The following is a 27165-nucleotide window of genomic DNA, read 5'->3' as shown; positions in this document are numbered from 1 at the left end:
AGCCTGTCTAACATGGTAATACATTAATACAGAAGTGATGTGACCCATTTTCTAACTTACATGAGTTTCTATGTCAGATTGGATGGAACCGTAACATTCATCAAAAACAATGTAAATGACAAAATTTGTATTTGGGTCAATGACCTATAATCAGAAACATTTTTATTGCCAAGTACAGTTTTTAGACAGTACAAGGAATTTTACTTGGTGGATGGTGCAAAAAAACAAAAACAAACCAGAAACAGTATAATAATATTAATCATAAGAAGTTTATTTATTTATTTAGTTATTGTATAAAAAATAAAAAATAAAATAATCATAAGGATTTTATTGCATATTTCATAAAACTGAGATCATAGGGCAAAGTTTGCATAGAGATTATGATAAAACTAAAAATAGAAATACTTTGAAATATTATAATATAACTAAAATGGGGCAGAAAATAAATTTAAATAGATTTAGAATAATTTAAAAGTTTTTTTCAAAACAGCAGTCATGGTCAGACAGTCGCACCACATTATATTTTGACACTTTGAATAACAGAATAAACTACAGAAGTAATTTATTACGTAAATAAAAAAGAAACAAAATTAAAGTATGGGCATATATACTAAGTTATTAAATATTTGGTGTATTTTTATGCACCTAAAGTTTTTAAATAAAATAAATATTTAGGTGTTGACTCATTCATAGTTATATTGTGAAAAAAAACAAAAACATTTTTACATGACAATATTTATTTGGTTAAGAATGTAAGGTTTTAATAATATAATTATATTTATAAGGTTTTGTACAATAAACACAATGGCTTGCTCTAGTTGGAAAGTAACTGGTATTGATTGACTCAGATTACGTATTCTTTGTTGTCAATTTTTACAAATGGTTGACAACTGAGATACAAACCAAACATCTTTACGTAATCAAAATGACATGGTTTTTGTTTGTGCGCCTCTAATCTTGGCCCTTTAATTTTTGTTTTGGCTTCAACAACATTATGAGACTTCAATCCTCAGGTCACCTGTTAATCATTGTGAGGAGGTAGACTCTGCGTGCACTACACATGGATCTTGATTGTTTTTCCACACTTTGCTCAGACTAAACAGTTCCATCTGCACTGCTTCAATTGCATAACCAAATTTTCAACGAAAACACATAAAATACGCTATAAATCCAGTGCACTAGTTCCGTTAATCCAAAAAGTTGAAGATACATGGTCCATTAGCACCTTTGACACAGTCTAGTGAATTGCTTTTGCTGTTATTCACAGCAATGGGTTGTCAAAGATATGTAGGCCTATGTTTTCTTTGAATCAGATTTTGGATCTGGAGAGAGTTTTACAGTAGTTTTTCTGATATATTTGTGATTGAGTAACAATATGTTTGGGGTTTGCTTAGACACTGACGTACAGAAGCAGGGATGTGCATCCAACAGTGATATTTTACGAGTCCAGACTAGTACTGACTGCAAGTGTTTTGTTTGAGAAGGAGCTTCTGTAGACTACACGGTAGGGCCGGGCGATTTTTGCCCAAAAAAATCTCCGATTTTATGAAAGAAAATTTTTAGTTTCGATGCGACTTTTTTTTTTATGCACCTAAAAATTACAGCAGACATCAGATATATTGTCAAAAGTACAACTTTATTGCTGTGAATGTTCTCAAGAGTTAAAATGCATGAAACAATTGCAAAATAAAAAGTAAACGAGGCTCTGTCATTGAACAACAATTCAACGCGTTAACCCAGGTTTAAGCAAAAGTGCAACAGCAACAGTAGTTTAAATTTTCGGAAGAAATCAGATAACTACATATTTTATAACATATAACATTACAATTAAAAAAATGATGAACTCTTCCCTTAGCATCTCAGCATAGTGCGAATAAAAAATTAAACATGCCTGTGGCACACATACTGTAAAGCCTAATCAAAGAGTAAACAAATGTAAACAAAGAGGGTACTGGCTCACATCGCGCTATGGTAACCCACAAGGATGGAATGCAAAAAATTTTGTAAAAACTGTGGTGGAAAAACTATCAAAAAAAAAAAAAAAAAAATTCAAATTTGAAAATTTTTTATCTACAAATTCGATTAATCGATTAAATCAATTGTTGCCCTGCTTTAACTGCAGGACTTTGTTTCAGATAAATTACCAGCTTGGCGTAGTAATCTTATCAAGCAATCAGCATCTCAAACCAAAGTTTAAAGAGCATTGTTAACCTTTATATACAGACGCTTTCCAAAAAAATTTTATATCATGGAAAAATTGTTTAATTTCCATAATTCCATTAAAAAGTTAAACTTTCTTAGATAATAGATTCAGGGCCCACAATTAAAACAATTTCAAGTATTTATTTGTTTATTTTTACATATTTTGGGCTTCCAGCTCATAAAACCCACGAAAACAGAATTTAAAAAAATTAGAATACTGTGAAGAAATCAACATTTACTTTTCAGTTTTTGCAGAAAAAAAGAGAAGATGGACTGGACTGTTGGCCAGCGATTCAAGGTCCTCTTATCCAATGAAAGTGAAGTGTGCCTTTCATTTGGGGATCAAGGTCTAAGGGTTTGGAGGAAGACGGGTGAGGAACTGTATGTGTGGGAAAAGTTGGGGAGCACATACAGTACAACTGGTTTCCTATGATTTAGTACAGGTTATTTACTGCAACTGGTAACAGGTCCAGGTTTTACCTGGAAATGTCAACGGGCTCAACAAAATAAAATTCAACAATATAATTTGTCTAATAATGTGGCTTTGCTGTCATCACTTTTTGCTAATGCTTTAATGCTCAGCCATTTTTTTCCCCAATATAATGTGTTTACAGCTAGCACACAGAAAAGTTAAGCTAACCCATTTATCTATCATCTTGTCCTAATCGGAGACAAAGGATTTAGGAGACTATTTTAGGTTATTCTGGCTTTATTAGTGGTTTTTGGACCAAGGAGTCCTGCTGCTGTTAGCGTCTGCTATGTCTCGGGAAGCACTTGCTTAACTTATTTGGTCAGTGCAGCCGGGCATGATTAATCGAGAGCACACTGGTAAAAATACTTATGATCTAAAGCAGCGGTTCCCTGCCTGATGTGCCACGGACCACTTTTTCAGCGGTCCAAAGAGTCGAGAGCGGAACAAGGCACACTTCCATACACTTTCTTTATCATACCAGATATTTCCGTCTATTAGTGGGAGGTTGATAGACACAGCAGGGTGTGCGAGGACCAGGGATTGGTCCATGGACCAGTATTGACCCAGGGCCCAGTACTGGAGAACCTCCAAAGTAAAGCAATTTGTTTTGTTTGACTTGGATCAATTATTACCTCCACTAATTAGGCAATTAGGTAATATTTGTTTATCTGTTAGCAGAATTACATCTATCTATCCATCTATTTTCTGACCTGCTTGCTCCTTTTTCCAGGGTCGGGGGGTCTGCTGGTACCAATTTCCAGCTCTCCTTATTAGGGGTTAGGAATGGATACACCCTGGACAGGCTGCCAGTCCATCGCAGGGCTGTAGTACCTGGAGTAAACCCATGCAAGTATGGAAGACACTACCTCACTGTGTGCCCCAGGATTACGCCAAAAACACTTAATGAATTTTAACAAGATTTTAACCAGATAATCTTGCCCATGGAGAGATTCCCTATAATTTAAGAGGAGATCTAGATATACTGATTTTAGATCAGTTTGGAAAGGCGATACATCTATATCTTTCAGTTATAGTTATATTCTCTCATTATTGGTGAAATTTCAAAATATCTTAAGTTAAGTTGAGTTGGTTTCTCAATTAAGGCTCAAACATACTTGGGCAGACAAGAGAAGCGCTAAGAATTGTGAGAAATGTAGGATTTTAATGGAAACTACTATGCCGCGGTGCCCCTGGGTATGTAAGCTCTGAAGAGAGCGGACAGTCCGCGCAGAGTCCGTTGTACACAGAGTCCGCCCGAGTATGTTTAAGCCTTTACCCAACTGAGTTTCATATGGATCGGATCCAGATTGAGCATTTCATCACAATTTTTCCAAAAATGGGAGTGCCCAAACATTTGGACCTACTGTATTATTATCAATTGGGATAGAAATGTGAAAGATCATTGTACCATGATCATGATCGCTGTTTACAAAACCAAATATTGACTATATCTTTGATATGACTGTTAAAAACAAAGCCACCAAATGTCAAGGTTTACAATGCTATGCTTCCCTCAGAGTAAAAACGTGCACGACCCTACACATTTCTACGTTCAGCTCAGCTGAACAAAAACATGTCTCACAAGATGAAAATACCAGACTTCATTTAACTAGCAACAAATTCCACATTGTCTTTTAAAACAGGGAATTACAATGTGTCACTACCACAGCCCTTTATTGCTTAACTGCTGCCCCTACTTCCTCTCCCATTTAAAGGAACCAGTCACTACCTACAGGCACGACAACATAACACAGATGAGAACACAAAAATTTGTCTCACCATAGAGTTCTACGCTCATTAAACCACTTTTTGTCAGCTGTTAATATTTGACCATACTGTGTTTTCAGTCAGAGAGTCATAATTTAAAGTCAAAGTGTAAGGGGTAATACTACACTTGAAGCACAAGGCTACTGTGCTGGAAACTGATCTCTCATTTAATGCTGTTTTGCAAGGTTGTTTTTTGTTGCCAAGAGGGCTTATAAATCATGTTCTTTATACCTCCGGCTGGGGATTCACCGTCTCACCACAGGGTGGGTGGAGAGCATGATGGAAAAAACATGATAGTATATCGCTTTAGTGGGTCACCGAGACACAGTGAGGGAGGAAAAGGGCCAGCAAAAATGAAAAGCTGCAAGATGATAGAGGATGTATACAGGGAATGACGGAAAAACTGGAATAATATTTATTTCATTATCATACTGATATAAGAAGGGCTGTCACAATCACACTTTTCCTTTTGGTTCCAAATATTCGTTTTTGGCTATCTGCTGGTCCCAGTTTTCTTCCTGATACAATATACTTCTTAGTTTACAGACTTGCAAAAGGAATTTAGGTGATTTATAAACATTTTTTAGGCAGAAATAAAAACTACAAATAGAACACAAAAAATGAAAAAACTTAAATGTGGACTATTAAATATCAGATCACTTTCGTCTAAATCCCTCTTAGTGAATGACCGTATAACTGACCATCAATTAGGTTTATTATGTCTCACAGAGACCTGGCTCAAAAATGAAGATTTTGTTGCTCTTAATGAAGCCAGCCCTCCCAGCTATGATAACCACCATATTCCCCGTTAGGGCGGTCGGGGAGGAGGAATGGCAGCAGTCTTTCACTCTAGTTTATCAGATACCCCAAAAACCAAACTTAACCACAATTCATTTGAAAGCCTCTGTCTTGAAATTTGTCACCCAAAAAATAAAATAGAAAAACCCATTATACTGGTTATAGTTTATCGTCCCCCTGGTCCATATTCAGAATTTATCTTATTAGACTTTCTCACTGATCTGGTGCTGAGTACTGATAAAGCTATCGTAGTGGGTGACTTGAACATTCATATTGATGATGAAAACAACAACCTAAATAATATATTTGCCTCACTATTAGATTCACTATTAGCTTTCCACAAAATGTTAACAAACCAACTCAATATTGGCTTCCCTTCATTGGCTTCCTGTAAAATCTAGAACAGAGTTTAAAATCCTCCTCTTAGCATACAAAGCTCTACATGATCTGAACCTCGTTGTATACCCATCACACTGCTCACACACCATTTACACTGATGTCCACCCCGTACTCATTCTCATTCCACTCAGACATAGTTTAGCACCAGGTGTTTCCATGCAGGCAGACCTGCTAATACTGTGTCATGTGTTTCTGCAGTCTGTGCCTTCTCCTCGCCCTTTTCTGTCTTTTATGTTTCAGGTGTCTTGACGCTGGAGCTGGTAGTTCCTGATCAATGGTTCACGGCTCAACTAGTCTGGGACACTCCGATGTCTATCTCTCTATCCTGTTCCGTTCTTCCTCCTGTCCACTAACCACAACCAGTCGAGGCAGATGGCTGCCACCTCTGAACCTGGTTTTGCTGGAAATTTCTTCCTGTAAAAGAAAAACTGTTAGAAGGGAGTTTTTTCATCCCACTGTCGCTTATGCTTGTTCATGTTGATTTGTTGTTGTTTTTTTCCCTTTTTTTATTTTTATTACAAATTTTATATTTTGATAGTGCTTTGATATGACTTGTTGTAATTAGCACTATATAAATAAAGTTGAATTGAATTGAACCCTCGACAAACTGGCCTCCAGTTTGTCGAGGGTTTTCTCACCCTACGCCCAAATATGAGCTGGAGATAGGCACAAGGGGTGGTGAAATTTTTTTTTTTATCAATTAATCACAATTTTATTATGGACGATTATGAATAGTTTAGTGGGAACATGGCCTGGCAATTAGAGTGCGGATCGAGCTGCATTTTTCTATCTGAGGTCAGACCAAGTCCGACGTAGCAGTGATCCAACCCGACTCAAGCCAGACAAACATTAAAGAATTTGTCCTACCACAACAGTTAAGATCTTTTTTTTTCTCCAACTAATGTCACACTTGAGTTTGTTTGTGTGGAAAGCCCGCTTTTATGAAGCAAATGTAGGAACTTCATACATGTCATCAGCGCACACGGAGCAACAAGCGCACGTTTACCAGGGTTCTCGTCTGTAATTTTTCACAGCATAGGGGACGTGGTGCACGAGCAAACTCTTTGAGGGTTAAATTTAGTGAAGTAAAGCTGTTGCTGCTTACTTTTAGGGTTGTGCCATCTAAGAGACCTCATGAGTCGATTTCGATTCAGGGCGCTAAGATTCGATTAATATATATATATGTATATATATATATATATATATATATATATATATATTAAGATTATTACGATATTAACAATTATCACTATTTTTTTATGCATTTTTTTTTCTTTTCCTCACTTTGTGGCTATTTCATATTTTAAAACAATGTGTCGGTATCTATTAATTAAAGTAACCAAACAAATGAGTCACTATTATCTGTATTTATATCAAATCACCAAATCCAACAGTAATCATATTACAAAAGAAATAAATACATATAAAAATAAATACAATATTAGCTTGTTCAACTAATTGCTAACTGCTCATTTAACTAAACTTAAATGAGCAGCATGAATCCCACAACAAACTAAACATTTTGCTGTGAACAATCAAAGCAGCTTTAAAAACATAAAACCTACAATATCAGCTCTCATAACACTTGTGGAATTTGGGTTTTTAAATAAAAGGTGGGTGGACAAAAGAACACAATAAATTATTAATGTCCGGGACAGTATATGCAGCTACTCATCATCATAGCTTTCTTCACTTGCAAATTATTCCGTTTACTGTGCTCTGCTGTGCAGTTACACAACTGTCCATGTTTCCAGATGGGTCAGGTTGGATGGGTGGCCGACATCGCTACTGACCCCTTGCGCCAAGGTCCCCATGTCAGGGTGCACTGAGGACAGTCCGTGCCGGGGGTGAAGGGGCTCCATCCCGCCGAAGAGCGGAGATGCCCCGGTAAGCAGCGAGTTGGGAGCGGAGCCACAATTTTTACGACGGTACCGGTTAAAAAAGAAAAAAAAAAAAACAGAAAATCCCCCCACTTTGCTGAAAACTGAACGTTGGGGGCGCCATTGCTCTGTACAGCAGAAAAATTACAGATGCGTACAAGAAGCCCAATCATATTCTGCACAAAGGCTGATGTCAGGGTAATATTTTAAATCTATTCTAATCACAAAAATGAAGGTTTGCATCAAGTGAAACCATTGGCCCATTGACTAGCCACGTAATGAGCTGTTTTGAAACTATTGTTTTTGTGTGTGTTTGTATGGTTTATACAGACCCTGTGTCTGAAATAAAAATGTTCAACACCTTTTGACGCTGATGTGACTGAGCATCACCATTTTTAAATATCTGTACAATCGGTATCGTCTGGTCCCGTTGGGTTAGGTTCGGGTATCTATCCTCTACTTGAAATATGCTAGCCATCATTAGGTAAACATGTCTTCATTATAACATGATAAGTACCATATGATGACTTTTTCGTATTTATTTGCATGAATGAAAATGTATTGAATTAAATTGAATCAAAATGAATATGGAAAAAATGCAGACATAATTAAACAATTGCTTGTGCGACTCTTCTGAATGGCTTCAAACATACAGGAATCACTTAAAAACAATTTGAGCAGTCCAAACATTGAGAGGTCAATCCCTTTCAATCCCTTTTTGAAATCAAACACCCAACTTATTCCAAGAATATATGTGTCTTATCTTTTATTCTCATGTATCCACGGGCATATTCTATTGTGGGGAAAAGCTGTTTGAGCAATGGCTCTATATGTAAATCTACAAAAAGCAAAAACAAATCAATAAAGTGTGTTGTCTTGGAGAAAAACTCTTACTGCATTGCATTAGATATGAATTATGCATGAATCAGTGATGGTGAGCGAGGTCGTTCACAGAACGGTAGCAATGCTTCCCTAATGAGAATGAGTGCATTTTTAGTTTCTAAGATGGAAAACATCCATATATAATCAGAACAATGTGCTGTTATTTACAATACACTCCTGGCTTGGTGCTTCCCCAAAGCAAAACTCCACAGCAACAAAGCATTTGACAGAACAGCTGAATTAGCAGCTGTTTTTCTCTAGAGAGCTATATGCAGTCACCAAACACTCTAGAAGACAGCCATCCACCCACATTTCTCTTATATTACGTGCTTTGGTCTCACCATCTAGTATTCTGCCTGACTGTGGTGGACTTCAATGATGAATGGCCTACACATTAAGTCACTAACAACTCCAGCAGTCTGCAAAATCAAACTCCATGACTCACAGAAATCAGGTCACACAGAGATTCAGCTGTTGTTAAAACAGCAGGAAAAGAAAAACTACAACAGCATTTATTTGACTTTAGGCACATGTGTCAAACTCAAGGCCCAGAAATGTCCAGCATCCAATTTGGCCCGCAGAAGAAAGTAAAAATGATACAATTATTGTGTAAATTGCCAAATAATCCAGTTGTAGATATCTCAAATTCACAAATTTAATGAAACTGCACAACATTTTTAGGGGCTTGAATTTTTTTGTTGTTTATATCACATGAATGTAGTCATTTTTAATAGCAAATTGTGGAAAGAACTCTCAATTTTTCAACAAATCTAGCCATTTTTCAAAAACAATTCCAAAAAATTCCTCTAAACTACACAAAAGTTGGAAACAAAACCAAGTGAATTGAACTGATATTGAAAACTAGGGCACAATGATGTTAAAATTGTTTTTTTTTTCCCCCCACCTAAAATTTCGGCCCACTTGAGATTAAACTGGTCCATATTTGGCCTCTGACCTAAAATGAGTTTGACATCTCTGACTTAATGGTTTAACGTTAGTAATCTAGAGATAGATTTTAGGGTATAGAATAAATATAGAGATGTACAGGATCGGAAAGCATAGATATACAGAAGATAGACGACAATAGCGTTGGATAGCTATTGATATTTGTTGACAGAAAGAGTAGTCTAAATATAGACAGACTGATAGAGATAGATATAGATTGGGTAGAGTAGGGCTAGAGAAGCTGATAGCTCAGCAACAAAAGAAACATTACTGCACGAGCCAAACAGCAGCGTGTGCTGCATTGATATCTAATATTATTACTGGCTGACCATCTCTCATTTCTACTCTGTTCTTCAGACCTGCAGAATCCATTAGATACACAACCACATGCATGCACGCACACACGCACTTTTTAAGAACGTGCAAATGTATTCACATGAACACCAATGGCTCCCACGCACGAAAGGAAATTACTTTTGGAAATCAGTGGTGATTACGGCCTTAACAAGGCCTTAGGGATCTGCTGAATGGAGGTCAGAACAGTGAGTAGAGTTGGATTGTGTGACCATGTGTTGCTGGAAGCAAGTCAGTGTTTGTGTGAGCAAGAGGACGGGATCAGAAAAAGGTGACCAGAAAGAGACTCATGTGTCTTTGTGCTTGTATGACCCCATCACCCTCTACGCTCCCCCTGGTAACACGAGTCAGTGAGTCAATACAAACCAAACTTTATTACCTTTGCCAAGGAGGATATGTTTTGCTGGCGTTATTTCATATATTTACTTTATCTTTTATATTGACCGCTTTCTAAGAATTTTACAATATTCCTGAAAAAATCCCTGAATAAGCTGCTCCGTCAAATAAGCCACACTCTATTTGCTGACAAGGGTGCCCTTCAAACGACTCAGTCAATTAGAACGTGCTGGTGAGTGGGCTGCGACTCTGGTTTGGCTCAGTGGGAATTCACGTGTATTCTGATGAGTTTCCATCTACAAATGAAGTCACCTCCTCATGTCTGCATATCAGTCTTTTTGTGATCATTTTTACTGCTGCTCCGCAATCTCTCTGTCAGCTTTCCTTAATGTGCACTCTGTCAGCCTCAGAGTGCGGTGGGCCAATTATAAACGTACAAATGTGTTCCGACTTGCTGAAAAATCCAGACAAAGCACTTAGCTGTTTTGGCAGCATTCTCAACTTGAAATGGAATAAATAGTGACCTATATGATGGAAAATACAGTATTTACAGTATGTACAGTATATATTATTTATTTATTTATTTGTCTTTGTATAGTCCAACTCAAAAAAAGAATGGATGAATTTTAGTGACATTTCAAACATTTTCTGAAAATAAGGAACAATTGGCTAGACTTTTGGGATGATTCAGATCAATATCCCAAATCTGGATCAGTTTTAAAAATAAAAAATCCCTATGTTCAGCTCTTTGCACTGGTTCTAGAACACCTCCTGCTGGTGACAGTACACATTACATGCTCTAGTCATAAGCTCTGTTTCACTCTCTGTTTTGGGCATATAACAGCATAGCCATGCTGTTCTGATCATGGATCAGTCATCCTGATCCATGATCAGGATGACTGATCCAAATCATTGTCAATATCTGGCAAAGAGGAGATTTGGCAGTTGGCAGTGATTTGAGCTCTCTGAGTGCTTTTGTTTATTTGTTTGCCTTTTCTCAGTCAACAGTTTGGCACTTTTATTCTTGCAGAAAAAGACTTAGGTGTCTTTGTGCTTGTATGACCTCATCACCAGCTCTTCCTAGTAGCATTTATCAGAGAGTAAATACAAACCAAACTTTATCTTATCAAGTTTTATGTGCCAGAGAGAGCAGTGGAAGATCATTGTGGAAGAATATAAATGTAAAAAAGTAGATGTGAAGAAATTATGTAAACTATAAATTAGCATAGTAAACTGTGGTGTTAGTCTTGGATTGTGTATTGATTGCACAAGGAAGCATTTGATTGATAATTTACGTTGTCAGGAAAGAGATGAGACCCGTGCAGTAGTAGAGCCGACCTGCATTGGTTGTACGTTGCACCCATCGCCCCAACAACTCCCTCTCTCGGACTGTCCTCTTCAAATTCAAGTCAACTCAAGTCAAATATTTTTATTGTCATTATCCTTAAAGAACAAAGACAATTTTTTTGAAAACCGATCAACCATCCATGTTTAAAAATGGGTTACTTTAAAATCAGGGGAACAAAGATTGGCTCTATTTACTGATGACATACTCATATTTTTGATGGATCTCGCTCGGTCGCTTCCTAAATTAATGAAAATGCTGGAGGAATATGGCTCTTTTTCGGCCTATAAAATCAATATTGCCAAAACTCAGGTTCTAAGGCTGAATTATAACCCGGCCACAAGGATTAAAAACACATACAAATGGAATGGGAATCAGATAGCAATAAATGTTTGGGAACTGTTCTGACAGAGGATTCGTCCAGAATTTTTGATGCCAACTATGGGCCTCTAAGATCAGATTTACAAAAGTGGAACAATGTACATTTTTGAGTTGACTCTCTCAGGTGGAATCAATTAGAATGAATATCCTCCCTTGTTTCCCGTACCTCTTTCAATGTCTTCCTATTTGGATAAAATATCAAACAATGCAGTTGATGAGGGAGAAAGGGGGGCTGAGCCGTCCCTGCCTCAGGGATTATTAATATGCTGTTCAAGTTAGACCTTTAATCTGTTTATGTTCGCACATTTTTTTTCGACTGAAGATATACCCATTATAGCCTTTTTAAACCGACAAAAAATTACGAAGGAATATCAATGTAACTGAAGACTTAATGTTTTCATCTCTTCTGAACTCCTGGAATAGAATAATGCAAATATGCGACTTAGAAAAATTGTCTAGAAATTTAAGGTGGTGTGCATATGATTCTGACTTCAGACCAAATTCCCGAGATGGAAGATTTAAGGGTTGGGTGTCAAAAGGAATTACAACCTATTACTCTTTTATCCACAAAGGAGCATATATGAGTTTTGAATCCTTCCAGAACAAATATGATTTGGGTCAAGACAACTTCAACAGATACCTACAGGTTAGGCATTATTTTGATCAAAATACAAAAAGAACATCAGAAAAATGCGACTTTGGGTTCCTACAGACTTTCTTAAAACTAATTAAATCCTTTTCTTCACAGAAATTAACGTCTAAATTATACAAATCCATTCAGCAAGGCAAAAAACTTAAGACGGAGTTCACTAAGAGGAGATGGGAAATGGAAGGTAAAATGCAAATGTCAAATGAAAGTTGGGGGAATATATGTAGATTACAATGGAGTACCACTGGTTCTAACACCTGGCATGAGTTTGGTTGGAAGAATATACTCAGGTTTTTTTTTTTTTTTTTATCACACCTATTCAAAAGAGGCACCAGGGTAGTGAAGACTCATGCTGGAGGCTCTGTGGATCCTTAGGAGCCAATCATTTCCACATTTTCTGGGGCTGCCCATTGTTAAGGCCTTATTGGTCACACATATGTGAGCATATTAATCATATATTTGGCAGTAAAATACATTGCAATTATGAAAACTTGTCTTTGGGCAATGCAGATGTTACCAACTGGAGAAATAAGGACAAGAGGTTTCTTTGGACTCTACTGGCAGCGAGTAAGAAAGCCATAACCAGGAGGTTGGCTAAAACTAGACTCCCGACCATCGAAGAATGTGTAAACATAATTTAAGAAATCTACATCATGGAAAAATTTCCATTTACTTTCAGGATTCAAAGGGGCATGTTTTACAAAACCTGGACAAAATGGACTGAGTATGTCAAACCCATAAGGTCAGACTTTGTATAAATCCTAATATTTTAAGTGAATGGATACCCTTTCTGTACAGGTGCTCTTCCCATAATTGTTCATATTAAAAAAAATAAAAAATAAAAATAACAACAACAAAAAAAAAGGGCTTTATGAATGAATTTTATTCCCGTCCTGTTCAAACTTGGTTTTAAAGTAATTCACTAAAAGGTGCAAATAATTAAGAGCGTGCACATTTAAACAGGTCAATCATAAAGCCAATGGTTACACAGCAAGAGCTATGGAGAGGATTTAAATTACTGTTTTGATTTTGATTTCGGTGGTGTGGTTGTAGGGGGAGACAAAAAAAAAGTAGTCCAAGTAATTCTGGCACCACTTTGCATTTTAAGAGATAATCAATGGTATTACTCCAAACCCACTTAGTAAATTAAGCCAATAACTAAGCATTTCCAATGAACTACGATGGAAAACTACTTGAGCAACATTGATTGACTGCCCATGATAAAACAGAGCACAGTGGACCACTGTTCAGTCATGAGAGTGATGAGTTAGCTTTCCTTTTCAAATGTCACTGACTTATACAGACTAAACTCAAACAGTGAACACTGGAAAAGGGGAGAGGTTGACTGAGGGCAGCAGCACATGTGTGTTTATGTATGTAAGTGTTTTGGCTTGTTTTTGCAGAAAATGTGAGCATGTGGAAGTCATTACAAGAGGGTGGATTCAGCACATTGGACCATTAGGGGTTTTGCATGCGACCAAGAGTCTGTCACCTCCAAATGGCACATCCCCAAAACATGTATGCATACACAGGCATACGTAAAAAAAATATTTGGTAAATACATCCACACAGCTACATGTAAAAGAAAAAATGTCTGCAAAGATGGAAACGCATAGAAGGAAATTTCATTTCTAAACCTGATGATCCTTTTGAGGGTCATTGAAAAAGAAGTAAACCCTACAATTTACAACATGTTACTAAAACTGTGTTATCCTGTCATGTTACAAACACAGACATAACAAGCACAAAACACCATCCATGCTTTCTGACTATTCAATCTTCAATTATAGTTTGAAAAATATGTTTTAACCTTGAATTTATTAGCATGAAAAATATACTCTAAACATGCATACATACAAAATGTTTATGCTAATACATTAAAAAAAGAATAAACAGTGAAAAGCATTTTGAGACTGGACAATACTACTCAAATCTTGATTAAGGCACATCTTAATCTTATTTATACATATTTTCAAGAACAAAGATTTATAGTATCACATTGGGAAATGACATTCTAACCACAGAGCGACCCCTTGAAATGCATCCAGAGCTGGTAAAAACATTACCCCATCATAGGCTTATCAATAAGAGAAGGAGTAAAAAAGAAGGGAAGTGCAGGAGAGAGAGCCAAAGCCAAAACTGGGACAGGAAAGTAACCAATAAGCAAACTGCCAGATTCTGAGAAAGACTGCATGAAAAAAGAGTCAAAGAAATATTGTGGAGCAAGACGGGCATGGAGGGGGGAGGGCAAAGGGGGAGGAAAGAGAGGGGGTAAGGCTCCTAGAAAACATAAATAGGCAGAAGAACAGATGGAGCCTTGCAGTCATTCGTCCTGGCAGCCACATCCACCGCTCTCCTCTCCCCTTCTCCTCCTCTCCAATCATCTGCTTCAACCCTTCATTGCTCTGGAACCCTCAGCCAAAACCAGTGAGTAGTTTCTTTAACAACATATTACTTCACACATACAGGCAAACTACTGAAATAATGCAGCTGAAAAACTGCTTCTCATCATCTGCATGGATTGATCCATGCAATAGGCCATTTGTACAAGGAATTATAACTAATACTAAAGTATTTTTACTACGCTTTATTATAATCATTATCATTACATTAGAACTAATTGTTTTTACACACACACACACACACACACACACACACACACACACACACACACACACACACACAGACACACACCTGTAATAGGCAATAATTCTGACGTAAAATAAATAAATAAAATAATTTAGAAAGAATTGTAGAAAGATTCATTAAAATAATTCAGAAGAACAGCTTAGCAAGTTTTTTTCCATCATTAACGAGTCCCACTCTGATTGGTTGAATCCTAACTAATGGCCGTCTCAAACAATACAGTGGAAAACAATAAAGGACAATGAGGGGGAAAAATTCCTCTGACTTATAAAAAGGCGATGGTCTGGCCAGACATGATATTCTTCCCATGTAAAAGTAAAACCTTAGAGAAATAAAACTAAATCAGGCCACAAATTACATGAATACACTGCAGAGCATTTTTGCCCTGTGACATAGTCAAACTAAGTGTCCATTAATCCTCTTTGGCAGTTCTTAGAGAATTTCACTTGGGGCAGCTGCGGTTGGAACAATAAAGTAGTAAAGTGAGTGTTAAGATGTGTGAATTGGAATGAAATTTAATACTTGCACCTCATGACTTGGCTTGACACAAATGTCAACAGTTACTATTTTCTGCCTCCTTAAAAATCTTTCTCTCATAGGTCATCCACCACAAACAAACCCCCTTCATCATGAAGTCCACACAGACCCTTTGCTCCTTCTCTGAGGCACTCTACCGGCTGATCCTCGTATTGATGACGATAAGTCGTGGTGTTCCTTCCATGCCCGTCCCTACTGATGTCCCCATGTGTACTGCCTCAGACACGGCCCAGTACAGTCTAAAATTCAGTGGTAAATGGAGCCAGGCAGCTTTCCCCAAGCAGTATCCAATCTACCGCCCTCCTGCACAGTGGTCCAGTCTCATTGGTAAGTGCAAAACACAAAGCCAAGAAGAATTCATGAATAATTGAGATGGTACCTGATGTTTATGTAGCATAAAGTGCATAGAACTTAGCTAAACCGTCTGGAAAACAACAACTCCTTTGTGGGAAACAAAATATATGCATTAGTCAATGATTAAAAATACTATTTACGCAACTTAAGAACGATTGCAGAGAACTATAAAGAACAAATGACTATTGCAGCAGACTAGGACCTGCTGCCACAACTACTTCTGATTTCTTCATCGTGCTCTTAGGTGTGACGCACAGCTATGACTTCCACATGTGGCAACGTAATGAGTTTGCCAGCAACGGAGTGAGGGAGTTTGCAGAGAGAGGTGAGGCCTGGACGCTGATGAAGGAAGTGGAGATGGCCGGCGAACGAATCCAGAGCGTTTATGGGCTTCTGTCCGCTCCCGCTGTTGCGGGAGGCACAAGACAGATGGACACCGAGTTTGAGGTCTTTGCCAGGCACTCCTATGTAAGTCCCACTGCTTGCTAATGTTTCGGTGAGTGCAAATGAGCACATGGGAGAGTTTATGGTGACAAGGCAGTAAATATACTGTAATGAGGTGATGACATTGGGGGGGAAAAAATGTACTCAATGTTTTAAATCCCAGTAAATTTAGTAGCTTTGTCAAGCTTCTTGACATGTTTCCTGATTATGGGCCAGTTCGTCACACTGGAAAACAGTTAATATAAGTATTCTTGTATTTATTTTATTATTACAATATATCTGACAGTTTTAGTTTGCATTGCATTGCATTGGTCTTCTCATGTCTAAATAAATCATGTAATAAAACCCACCCATTGCTTATCTGACCATGTTTTATATCTCTAGCTCATGTCTCTTATTTTCTCTCCGTTATCTGAACCCCTTTTCTACATTTTACTTCCTCCATCTGCAGTTGTCGTTCATTGTTCGTCTCATTCCAAGCCCGGACTGGTTTGTGGGCGTGGACAGCATTGACCTGTGCGATGGCGACCACTGGAGGGACAGCGTGACACTGGAGCTTTATCCATATGATGCTGGAACTGACAGTGGTTTTACCTTCTCTTCTCCCAATTTTGAGACCATCCCACAGGACAAAATCTCACAGGTATGTCAGAATCAAAGATAAGCTTCTATTGGTGCAGTGTATTGATATGTTAACTCATAGACTTAAATTAAGTGTAAATCCCCATTCATCAGCTGTTCTTCTTTTTCCATTTCCCCTCTTTATAGATCACCTCCTCCTTTCCCAACCACCCTGCCAATTCCTTCTTCTACCCCCGCCTGAAGCACCTGCCGCCCATTGCTAAAGTCACATTGACCAAAATAAAGAAGACTAATCAGATAATCAGCCTGCCACTGGAGCCCACCCAGTCCAACCAACTACCAACAGGAAATGAGATTGAAGAAGACACGCTCATAAGTAAGCCTGATGACACAAACATCCAGATTTATATTTACTTTTTGAATATTTTAAAGATTTTTTTTTCTAAAATGTTGTTTATCTAATAACAAAACACTTAGTATTGATTATTGTTGAAAACAGTTAACCAAAACTAGTACAACTTGAAAACGTTTGTCTTTTGCACTGATGTACAGCTTGCTTCACTGTTAAAAAACTTTGTTTAATCGATTATTAGAATGAATGATCCATTAATACTATAACAAAATAAACGAGTCACTAACTGAGACAGGAATCGTGTGTGTTTCATTGACTCCTGCTAAAACACATGTTAAATTTACATTTACAAACCACACACAATTATCCTATTAGTTGTCACAAAGAAAAGGGCACCAGAAAACACTGCAAATACTAGTAACATCCAGTGAAAGGGTTTAAACATGATGAACGGAGAAAGTGAATAAGTCACTTTGGAGAAAACTATGTGGAAATTTTGTAACAGTGGATTTAAGCCATTCCCCAAATGAGACACAGATGGATGTGGTTTAACGGGATTTAAATTTAGAGTGAGGACATGGATTTAATTGATGCTGGCTCCCAGACTATTTAAGACCTCTTGTTGTACAGATTTCTAGGTATTATTAGGCCTAACGGTATGGAAGAATACCAGCACATCATGGAAAAAGGAAAAGATGAAGCAATAGTAAATTGTGAGCAGACAGATGAAGTGCGTGTCAGACTTCGAGTGAAGCCAACATTATAGCAATCAAATAGCAAAAAATAGGAAAATAGGGAAAAATAACCTTTTACAAAAACACAACTTACCACAAAAATCCTAAATAGATGGCTTTACAAGGGAAGGAGAGACAGATAGCATGTAATACTGACAAAGCTGACAGTGCAGCAATTCAACTCAGTGCAGAGTGATGGTAAAGACATCATCACGTCAGCATCACGTCAGCATCACACACCAAGGACGTCTCCTTGACGATGCGTCAACAAAAGAAAAGCTGAGTCAAAAAGTAGTTTGATGCCTTATCCCAGTGCTCCAACAAAGACAATCCGTGTGTTTACTGTTTATTCTTCTTTTAATCCTCCCTGAGCCTTCATATTACACAGTAATGCAAAATTATTACAAACCAAACAGTTACATTGACCACAAATATTTTACCATATTCTTAGCAATATTATTTGAGTTTCTCTCTTACATGCATGCCAATGGGTTTTATAATAAATGGTAAGAAAATGTAATGCTAAAAACTGCATTTAAATAACTAACTTCTGCCCCTGCAATCAACAAGAAAAAGCCCAATTCTTAATTTCATTAGCAACTAGCTTTTAGCAGGGGTCTCATTATGTAGATATGCCAAAACATAATGACTGATGGTAAGAATAGTTATAATTTAATGTCTGAAATGAAATGTCAGGGACCCTGTAGCTGGCCACCTTTAATGAGGGTGTTAAAAAAGCTGAAACACCCCCTGATTCAAAGGAACACTACTGATGATACATCCCAAAATTTACATCCTTCCCATATCTGAGACACAGCTCCCATGCTACTCTCAAATAATAAATCTCATGTTACTACCATCTTTTAGCCCGAGGGACAATTCAACGTGATAATGATTCTAGAATCCAGAATCTGCACTTTAAAAGTGAAATATATCAGAAATAAGGTAAAACACCATCAAGCTGATTACATAACGTTCTTCTCCTCTGTGCAGACACTCCTCTGGACTGTGAGGTGTCTCTTTGGTCTCCATGGGGCTTGTGTAAAGGCAAGTGCGGAGAGTCGGGTGTGCAGCATCGCACGCGCTACATCCTGCTGCACCCGGCTAACAACGGAGCTGCCTGTCCGCTCCTGGAGGAGGAGAGGAAGTGCTTCCAGGACAACTGTTTATGACTAGGCCAGGAACATTGGAGGAGAAGAGAGAGGAAGGAGAGGTCACATAAGAAGGAGAGGAAAGGGAGGAGAGGGAGGAAGGGACGAAGACGGACAAATAACCACAAAAGGTCTGCAGTGTATGTAAACGAGGAATAACATGACCCACAGGACTGACTCTTCCCTTGCTATACAGTAGAAATAATATTGTGTAAAATCTCATTCTTCAAACTATCCTGGTTGACCTGACAGCTCTGGGGAGGTGTAGTTTGGCACAATAGTCAGTAGACACCAAATCTGTTTTGGCAGGCTATCAGAATAGTGAATAAATATGGTGATATGGTGGTTTTAAACATTCCCAAAAGTGTTATTGAAAACACATTAATAATGTTATTGAGCTTTATCAAAATCACTTTACATAAGGACATGAAGTTTGGCCACAGGGTTAAGAAAAAAACCAAGAGATGTATATATTTACTGACAGGATTTAACCTGTTTTGTACAGTATTGCAAATATGGAAATTAAGAATTGTAAGTCTTGAAGTTGTCTGAATGCTATCTCAATGTATAAAATAATGATTTTGTAAAAAAAAACACACACAAATGAATAATAAAAATAATACAAAACTGTACGTCTGGTGTACACTTTTTATTTCTATTTAAATGTTTTTTGAGCGACTTTTTTCAATTTCGTCACTTGTTAGTACATGTGATGAAGAACTTTTTTTAATTTCATGTCTTAGATTTATCAGTAACAGAAAAAAGGGGCAAATAAGGATCTGAGTTTGAGGAGAGTCAAATATAGTTGTTATAAAGTTCTAGGTAGGGTAATCTCTAAAACGGAAGTGCCTATTTTGAAAATAAAAATACAGTTTCTACTGCTTTCAAATGAGGTAAAAAATACATCTGGGTCTGATAGATGTGTTGATTTAGTCTTTACTATATGTTCACATTGTCTGTGAAACTACTAAGATGTGGGAGGGGACACCTGAATCCCTGCTTGCTGTAGGATAAAAACTTTAGCAGATCTTAAATGTGGGAGGCGTTAATTTTCTGTGTGGGACGTTTTCTTCCACAGGGAACTCATTTAAGATAAACACATGACAGATATTATATTACACAGATTACCATTCCCACTCAAATTCCAAATACATTGAACTTAGTCAACTCAAAATCACCTCACTACATCTTGATTTTGCTTCAAAAAGGCTCTATTCATGGGCTCATACACTCCTGCCTTTCAGCAAAAGGTTAGCAAGTGCAAGATCTTTATTGGAGCTTTGTGCAACTTCCTGTAGGATTATTTTATTAAGGTATGGATACAATCTAGATGGACTCCAAATCATTGGAGTAACCACTTAAACTCAAATCCTTAAACAGATGCTTTTGCATCAGTGGAAAGAGACTCTAGATTTTATCCCGATTCCATATTAATCACAATTCTTGGGTGCCGATTTGATTCATATTGTGACTCAGATTTTTTGCAATTTAATAGAAACGATTATCACAAATGTATTTTCCTTATTCAAAACAAATGTTGAATCATACACTTCAAGAAATAATGAGTCATAATTCCCAAAAAATTAAGTCACTGACATTTATTCAAACCACACATGAACGAAACGTGGTACAGGTCAATCCGACTGACATTTACTTCAAATGCATATGAAAGTGCACTGGACTATGACAAGTACACATGGTAAAAATAATATTAGCATTTAATGAATATACTGTATATTGATTCTGAGGAGAAATATAAAATTCAGGCATCACAACAGAAAAAAAAAATACAATATATCTTCAATCAATATTTTTCCCTCCCCTAATATTTACATTTTTCACAAATAGCTCTGAAGTTGCTACTGTAAAAAATATATATACTCTTCCTCATACATGTCATTGTCAATACCAACCTGTATGGTTTACACACATTAATACAGGTTTATGCCATTTCCAGGGAGTATGCTAAAGGTGGCCATACCCACAAAGTGTTTGTTCTATCATAAATATTTTATCAAACGTTGACAATGTACGGTAGTTGAACGCAGCATTCATGATCAGATACTTTGTGGTTTATTGGTGTGAGCTGTTGAATGCTATTGTGTAAAGGAGAGTCACTAATAGCAGGGAAACACTGTTAATACAAACGTTCAGTGTTTTACCTGGCATTTTACACACTTTTATGAATCACCTTCATGGCAATACAACTTTCAATTGTTTATTATTAGCATGGCAGAAAGGACAAGTCATCCACTGAGAAAATGAGCAAAATTAAAAAGCTGGTGGATATTTCCTGGCAGAATAGTGCCCTATTGTCCAGGCAGAACACTCCGCTCTCAGTTTGCTGGTCTACTGGAAGTTCCAAACATGTCTAGAAGTAGAACAAGAGGCAGAGCGTTCAGCTACCAGGCTCCTCGCCTTTGGAACCAGCTCCTAGTCTTAGTACGGGAGGCTGCAACTCTTTCCACCTTTAAGGCTAAACTTAAAACCTACTTATCACTATTATTTCGGATAACTTTACGTTCAAACACAATCCACCACCACCAGTGGTGGAGGGTGGAGGATGCGGGTGATTTATCGTATTTATTGCTGCAACGATTTACTCTAAAGCGTTTGGAAACAAGAATGATAATCACTAAATCAGACTTTAGTGATACATCGATATACGTTACAATGCAAGTAAGAAGGCTAATTTTCAAAGTAGCGATAGTATAGGCCAGTATAGTGTGGGCAAACACCACACAGTTATCTCAAGGCATTTTGTGCAAAAATTCAAGACAAAAACAAGCATAAATCAGAAAAGAAATTGAACCCTGGTTCCCTGTGTAATAAAAAAAACTGCAGTGATTTAGGACAAATCCTGTAGAATTCATTACTATCTGAGTTTTGCAGCGACAAGAGCAAACAGGACAATTGTGTGAAACGACTCAAAATAAATAAACTAGCAAGTTAAAAAAAAAAAAAACATAAATCGTCCATGCATCTTGAAAGGGTTGGAAGAGGACGTTCCACTGTTTCACGGTAAAAAGTGCATACTTATGTTCACCTTTGTTTACACGAGGGCCGCTTTGCTATTGGTTCCCACACTAACCAGTCACAAAATGACCAGAAATGCTTCTTCACACCAAATACCACCTGTGAGTTTCCCACACCCATGCAGCCTTCTCCTCATTTGCTTTTCACCTTCAATGTTGGGTGTTAGTGGCTGAAAAACACCTCAGCTTTTAAAGCCACACATTTGATAAGTTTCAGGTGTTTTGAAATCTCGTCACTCGTAGCTACGCTGAAATGGGTTTGGGAGCAGTCGGCTTTCTCCTGTACTGTTACCTCGTGTTGGCAGCAGCCATGTATTTTGATCTTGGAGAGCAGGAGGAAAAATGTATCATTGAGGAGATTCCTGAACACACACTGGTCACTGGTGAGTTGTACACATAGAAACTAGAACTAGACAATTGAGTGTTGTTACTTGAGAGTACAATCTTCTTTTTAAAGTTATTTTCCTCAAATCAGATCATCAACCAAAGGATAATAGAGTCATTTGTGTATATATAACATCCCATTGTGCATTACTAAAGTATTTCCTGTCTTGAGTTCACAGGTAACAATTGGTAAAGAAATTTTCGTGTACAGGTATTTCAATACATTTAAGGTTAATACCATCTTGTGACCAACATCTACCGATAAAACCTTTGATGCAGATCACAGGTGCCCAAATCCAGCATTTTAGAGGAGGGGTGTCAAACTCACGTTAGTTCAGGGGCCAAATCTGGACCAATTGTGCACTAGTTTGCACTTTCACATATAAATGATACATAAAGCAATAAATGACTGATATCAGTCGCTGCAAGAGCTTCACTTAAATTTCCTTGATTTTGTGACCAAATGTTATTTGATTTTGGAGAAATCTGTGAAATAATTTGAGGGAAACTTCAGTATTTTTGGAAAAATGTAGAGTTCTTTTAACAGTTTACAATTAAAAATGACTGCGACCATGCCAATATTGGGGAGTTTCATCGAATTTGTGTATTTGGAGAGACTGAGACATCTACATTTGAATTACTTGGTAATTTACATAATTATGTTTTCTTTGTCATTTTAGTTTTTTCCTATGGGCCGAATTGGATGCTACAAACAGCCATATTTGGCACCCAGGCCTCGAGTTTGACACATGTGTTCGAGAGTAGAGGATCAAACTCGTCCCGCAGGAAAATGTAAAAATAACAGAGAAAACATTAACACTGTGTTAATTACCAACTAATTCAGTTGTAGATATCTCTGTCCTCCCAGATTTACAAATTTAATGAAACTTTCCAATATTATGTAGAGGCTCACATTTTTCCCCATGACCATATAATGACTGCAATTTTAAATGCTTATTGTCAAGAGCTCTCGATTTTTATGAAATCCAGCAGATTTTACACAAAATACCCAAAAATCTTCTGAATTACACAAAAATTGTTCATAAAATCAAATATTTTTGAAGTGAAGATTCTACAGTCACTGATATCCGTCATTTACCACATGAATGTTGTACCGGTAGGTGCCTTACATACTATATTTATCATTTATACATTGAAGCTTAAAGAAGGGCCAAAAATGTTAAAATTGCTCTTTTATTTCCCATCTAAAATCTGTGGCCCACTTGAGATCAAAAAGCTCCGTATTTGGACCCTGAGTGATAATGAGTCTGACATCCCTGATGACGACTCAAACAAAAACAGTATTATTCCCATTTCATCCAATTACTTGCTAAGATTTAACCAAAATGATTAGTGTCGTATTAAACACTGAACAGGTCTGTATGTGTCTGCTCTCATATGTATCATCAGGGCATTTCTTGTTGGAGCCCTGGGATAAGAGAATTCCAACCCACTCTCCTCACTTTGGTGTCACTGCAACTGTCAAAGACCCAAACTATGAGGTAATGTCTCCAAAGTAAAGCTTTTTTTTTTTTCACTTAAACCCTCAATGTTCACTATAGACTTTTAAAAGGGTCTGCTCACTCATTTTGTAAAACCAGGCTGGTCTAATTGTAGCTATTTTTGGTTTTACATCAGTTTTAATCATCTTAACAGATGCTCTCAGTGACTAATTCAAGCTAATTAAAAATTCAGACCAAAACACAATCGTCACACAGTTGCTTTACGAAAGGCAACTATATGTGAAATAAGATCATTGATATACAAATGATATATATACTGTATATAGGCCTGCATGATATGGCTTAAAACCAATACCTGAATATTTTTAGGCTAAATCACGATGTAGAATATATATCTCGACATTTTAATTTCTCCTCTCAATCACTGTACAAATGTTAAAATCAACCCTTTGGTGCATAAAATGACACCAATATGGTGAAGTAGCCCATTATATTAGGGGTGTGCCAACTAAGGAACCTCACGAGTTGATTTGATTACAATTCGGGGTTCTACAATTCAATTATTAAACAATGGACACAAATTCTTATAACCCCAAAAAATGATTAAAGACAAAGAAGCACAATGCTACTAGATTAAAATAAGGAACGTTAATTAGTAACACTGTCGACATAAGGACTGTAAAGCCACTGATAAATAAGAAAAGGCAAACTTGTGCCAACTGTATATCCGGAATACAATGTAAAAAAAAAAACAACATCTAAAAATAAAGTTCAAATAGTTCAAAATCGTAAATCAAATCGCAATTGCAATATTGGCCCGAGCAATCTCAATGAGGTTTTAGTCAAAATCGTGCTGCCCTAGCGTGAACGCACCTTTAGTGCGCATGTGCCGCAAGCATAAACTAGCTGGGGACGAGCATGTACAATGGCCTCACGTCAGAATGATTGACAATTAGGAGGACCAATAGTCTAGATGATCCACCTGGAATCAGAAGCCAAAATAACATCCTCCACAATACCTTTAAAAAACTCCAGAAGATTCAAACCAACAGTCTCTCATTCTCTCTCTAGGTGCTGATGTCCAAACGCTATGGAAAGTTTGGCAAATTTACCTTCACAGCTCACGCTTCTGGTCAGCATTACCTTTGCTTCCAAACCAACTCCACACGGTTCGCTGTCTTCGCTGGTGAAAGACTGGTGAGACCTGTCGACACAATATAGACCGCCTCAAGAAAAAAAAGACTGGATAACAATCACACTAGCACTTTCTATAAAAGCACTACTAAATATAATGTTAAAAACGTGGTCAAACTTTCTCCCACACAGAAGCTACATCTGGATGTTCAGCTGGGAGAGCACTCCGTGGACCCAGACCCCCATGCTGATAGGACTAAAAGCAACATGGAAATTCTGGAGGACAGTCTCAGCCACATGATTGATCAGATGATGTACATCATCCGGCAGCAGGAATACCAGAGGGTAAAATTCACACATTTTATTTGCCATTACCCTTGGTTTTGTTTTAATCCACATCAGAGAGGTGCTACTGGGGGCGACCGTGGCTCAGGTGGTAGAGGGTCGTCTTCTGATCGAGAGGTTGGGGGTTTGATCCCAGTACCTGACTATGTGTCGAAGTGTCCTTGGGCAAGGCACTGAACCCTAAGTTGCTCCCAGTGGTCGACTAGCGCCTTGCATGGCAGTCCTGTCCCACTGGTGTGTGAATGTGAGAGTGATTGGGTGAATGAGCTGTTATGTAAAGCGCCTTGAGACTGCTTCAGTGTGGGGATAAAGCGCTATATAAATCAAGTCCATTTACCATTTTACTTATCACAGCAGTACCTAAAAATGTGATTGTCTGTTCTGAGGGCCACATTTAGAATAATAACCAATCTGAGCATTAATACAGGAAATAATAAAGGGTGTTTTTGTAGTTATTGTGTGTATTTTTGTTGCCATTTTATCAGATTGTTGCATGTTATTTACCGGTAGTTTTTAATTTTTATTTTTTTACATGTTTGTGTTTTTTTGGGAGTATATTTGGGTATTTTTTGTTGTCTTTATTCATTTATGTTGTCATTTTGTGTATTTTTCTATAGTTTTCTGTGTTTATCTGTCATTTTGTGTATTTTCATGGACTCATTTTGTGCCTTAACTTTGGGGGCCGCACAAAATTAGTCTGAGGGCCACATTTGGCACATTTTTGGACAAATTCAAAAGAAACTATTAGTACTATTGCTCAATGAAATGCTATATTTTCTTGTAATTTATTGAAACAGGATTATTTTATGCCGTAGAGACAATTTCATCACACTTCTGACAATAAATTAATAACATAAAAATTGCATGGCATTCTTTTTACCAATAAATTCCATTTCATTGTTTTGAATTTGTAGGTTAAGCCTTAGGAAACCAATGTTAGGGATTTAAGACAGCCCGTTGTTCCACAAATGAAAAAGCATGTAAAACTATGGAGAGGCTACTTAAGAGAGAATCCCCTTTACAAAAATGCAAAGGGGAACCACTGATCTACATCATCAAGTATGTATTATATGATATGCTATCCAGTCTTAGAGGACATCCAAGTAAGCAACCCCAGTGACTTCATGTTTGTCTTTGTTGTTTGTGCCGTGCAGGAGAAGGAGGAGGTGTTTCGTCAGATTGGTGAGGAGACCAACAGCAAGGTGCTGTGGTGGGCTGTAGTGCAGACCTCCATTCTGCTGTCAGTCGGTTTCTGGCAAATGAAACGCCTCAAAGAATTCTTCATACTAAAGAAACTTGTCTAAGGATGAAACTTGCAATGGCTTTTGTCTTATTTCTCATAATAGAATCACACATTATCTGTGTTGTGTGCTTAGATCCTAAAATTACTACATAAATAGAAATGAGCAAAGGCTTTGTCATTTTAAACAAAGCAGCTATTTTAGATTTTTTTGTTTTATTTCCTTCCCCGGGTTCGTTTATTTAACCTGAAAAATTGCTGTTCTCTAATACCAGGTTGGGACACCCCAGCCACAAACATTCTACAATTTTGGGAGTTTTTTTCTGTAGGAATTTCAATAAAACAACTGTTTAA

The 27165-nt window shown here is 37.4% G+C and overlaps 2 protein-coding genes across 3 annotated transcripts; both read left to right on the top strand.

Annotated features, from left to right (window-relative positions):
• The first annotated feature begins 14714 nt into the window (after positions 1-14714).
• On the top strand, positions 14715-19804 carry spon2b (spondin 2b, extracellular matrix protein). Of its 2 annotated transcripts, XM_028459170.1 has the most exons (7): positions 14715-14837; positions 15486-15538; positions 15656-15920; positions 16192-16415; positions 16843-17034; positions 17160-17349; positions 19053-19231. In XM_028459170.1, exons 3-7 carry the CDS (start codon positions 15686-15688, stop codon positions 19229-19231), a joined length of 1020 nt encoding a protein of 339 aa, XP_028314971.1. In that variant the 5' UTR covers positions 14715-14837; positions 15486-15538; positions 15656-15685. The 2 variants fall into 2 exon arrangements, with proteins under 2 accessions (XP_028314971.1, XP_028314972.1); XM_028459171.1 differs by lacking the exon at positions 15486-15538 and having other exon boundaries at positions 14717-14837; positions 19053-19804.
• Positions 19805-22399: 2595 nt separating this feature from the next.
• LOC114470843 (transmembrane emp24 domain-containing protein 11) lies at positions 22400-26875 on the top strand. Its single transcript, XM_028459176.1, has 5 exons — positions 22400-22628; positions 24040-24131; positions 25164-25289; positions 25419-25571; positions 26726-26875. Exons 1-5 carry the CDS (start codon positions 22499-22501, stop codon positions 26873-26875), a joined length of 651 nt encoding a protein of 216 aa, XP_028314977.1. The 5' UTR covers positions 22400-22498.
• Positions 26876-27165: the final 290 nt, after the last annotated feature.

Source organism: Gouania willdenowi, chromosome 10 (assembly GCF_900634775.1).
Source record: "Gouania willdenowi chromosome 10, fGouWil2.1, whole genome shotgun sequence".
Taxonomy (NCBI): domain Eukaryota; kingdom Metazoa; phylum Chordata; class Actinopteri; order Blenniiformes; family Gobiesocidae; genus Gouania; species Gouania willdenowi.
This window is presented reverse-complemented; position numbering and strand designations above follow the sequence as displayed.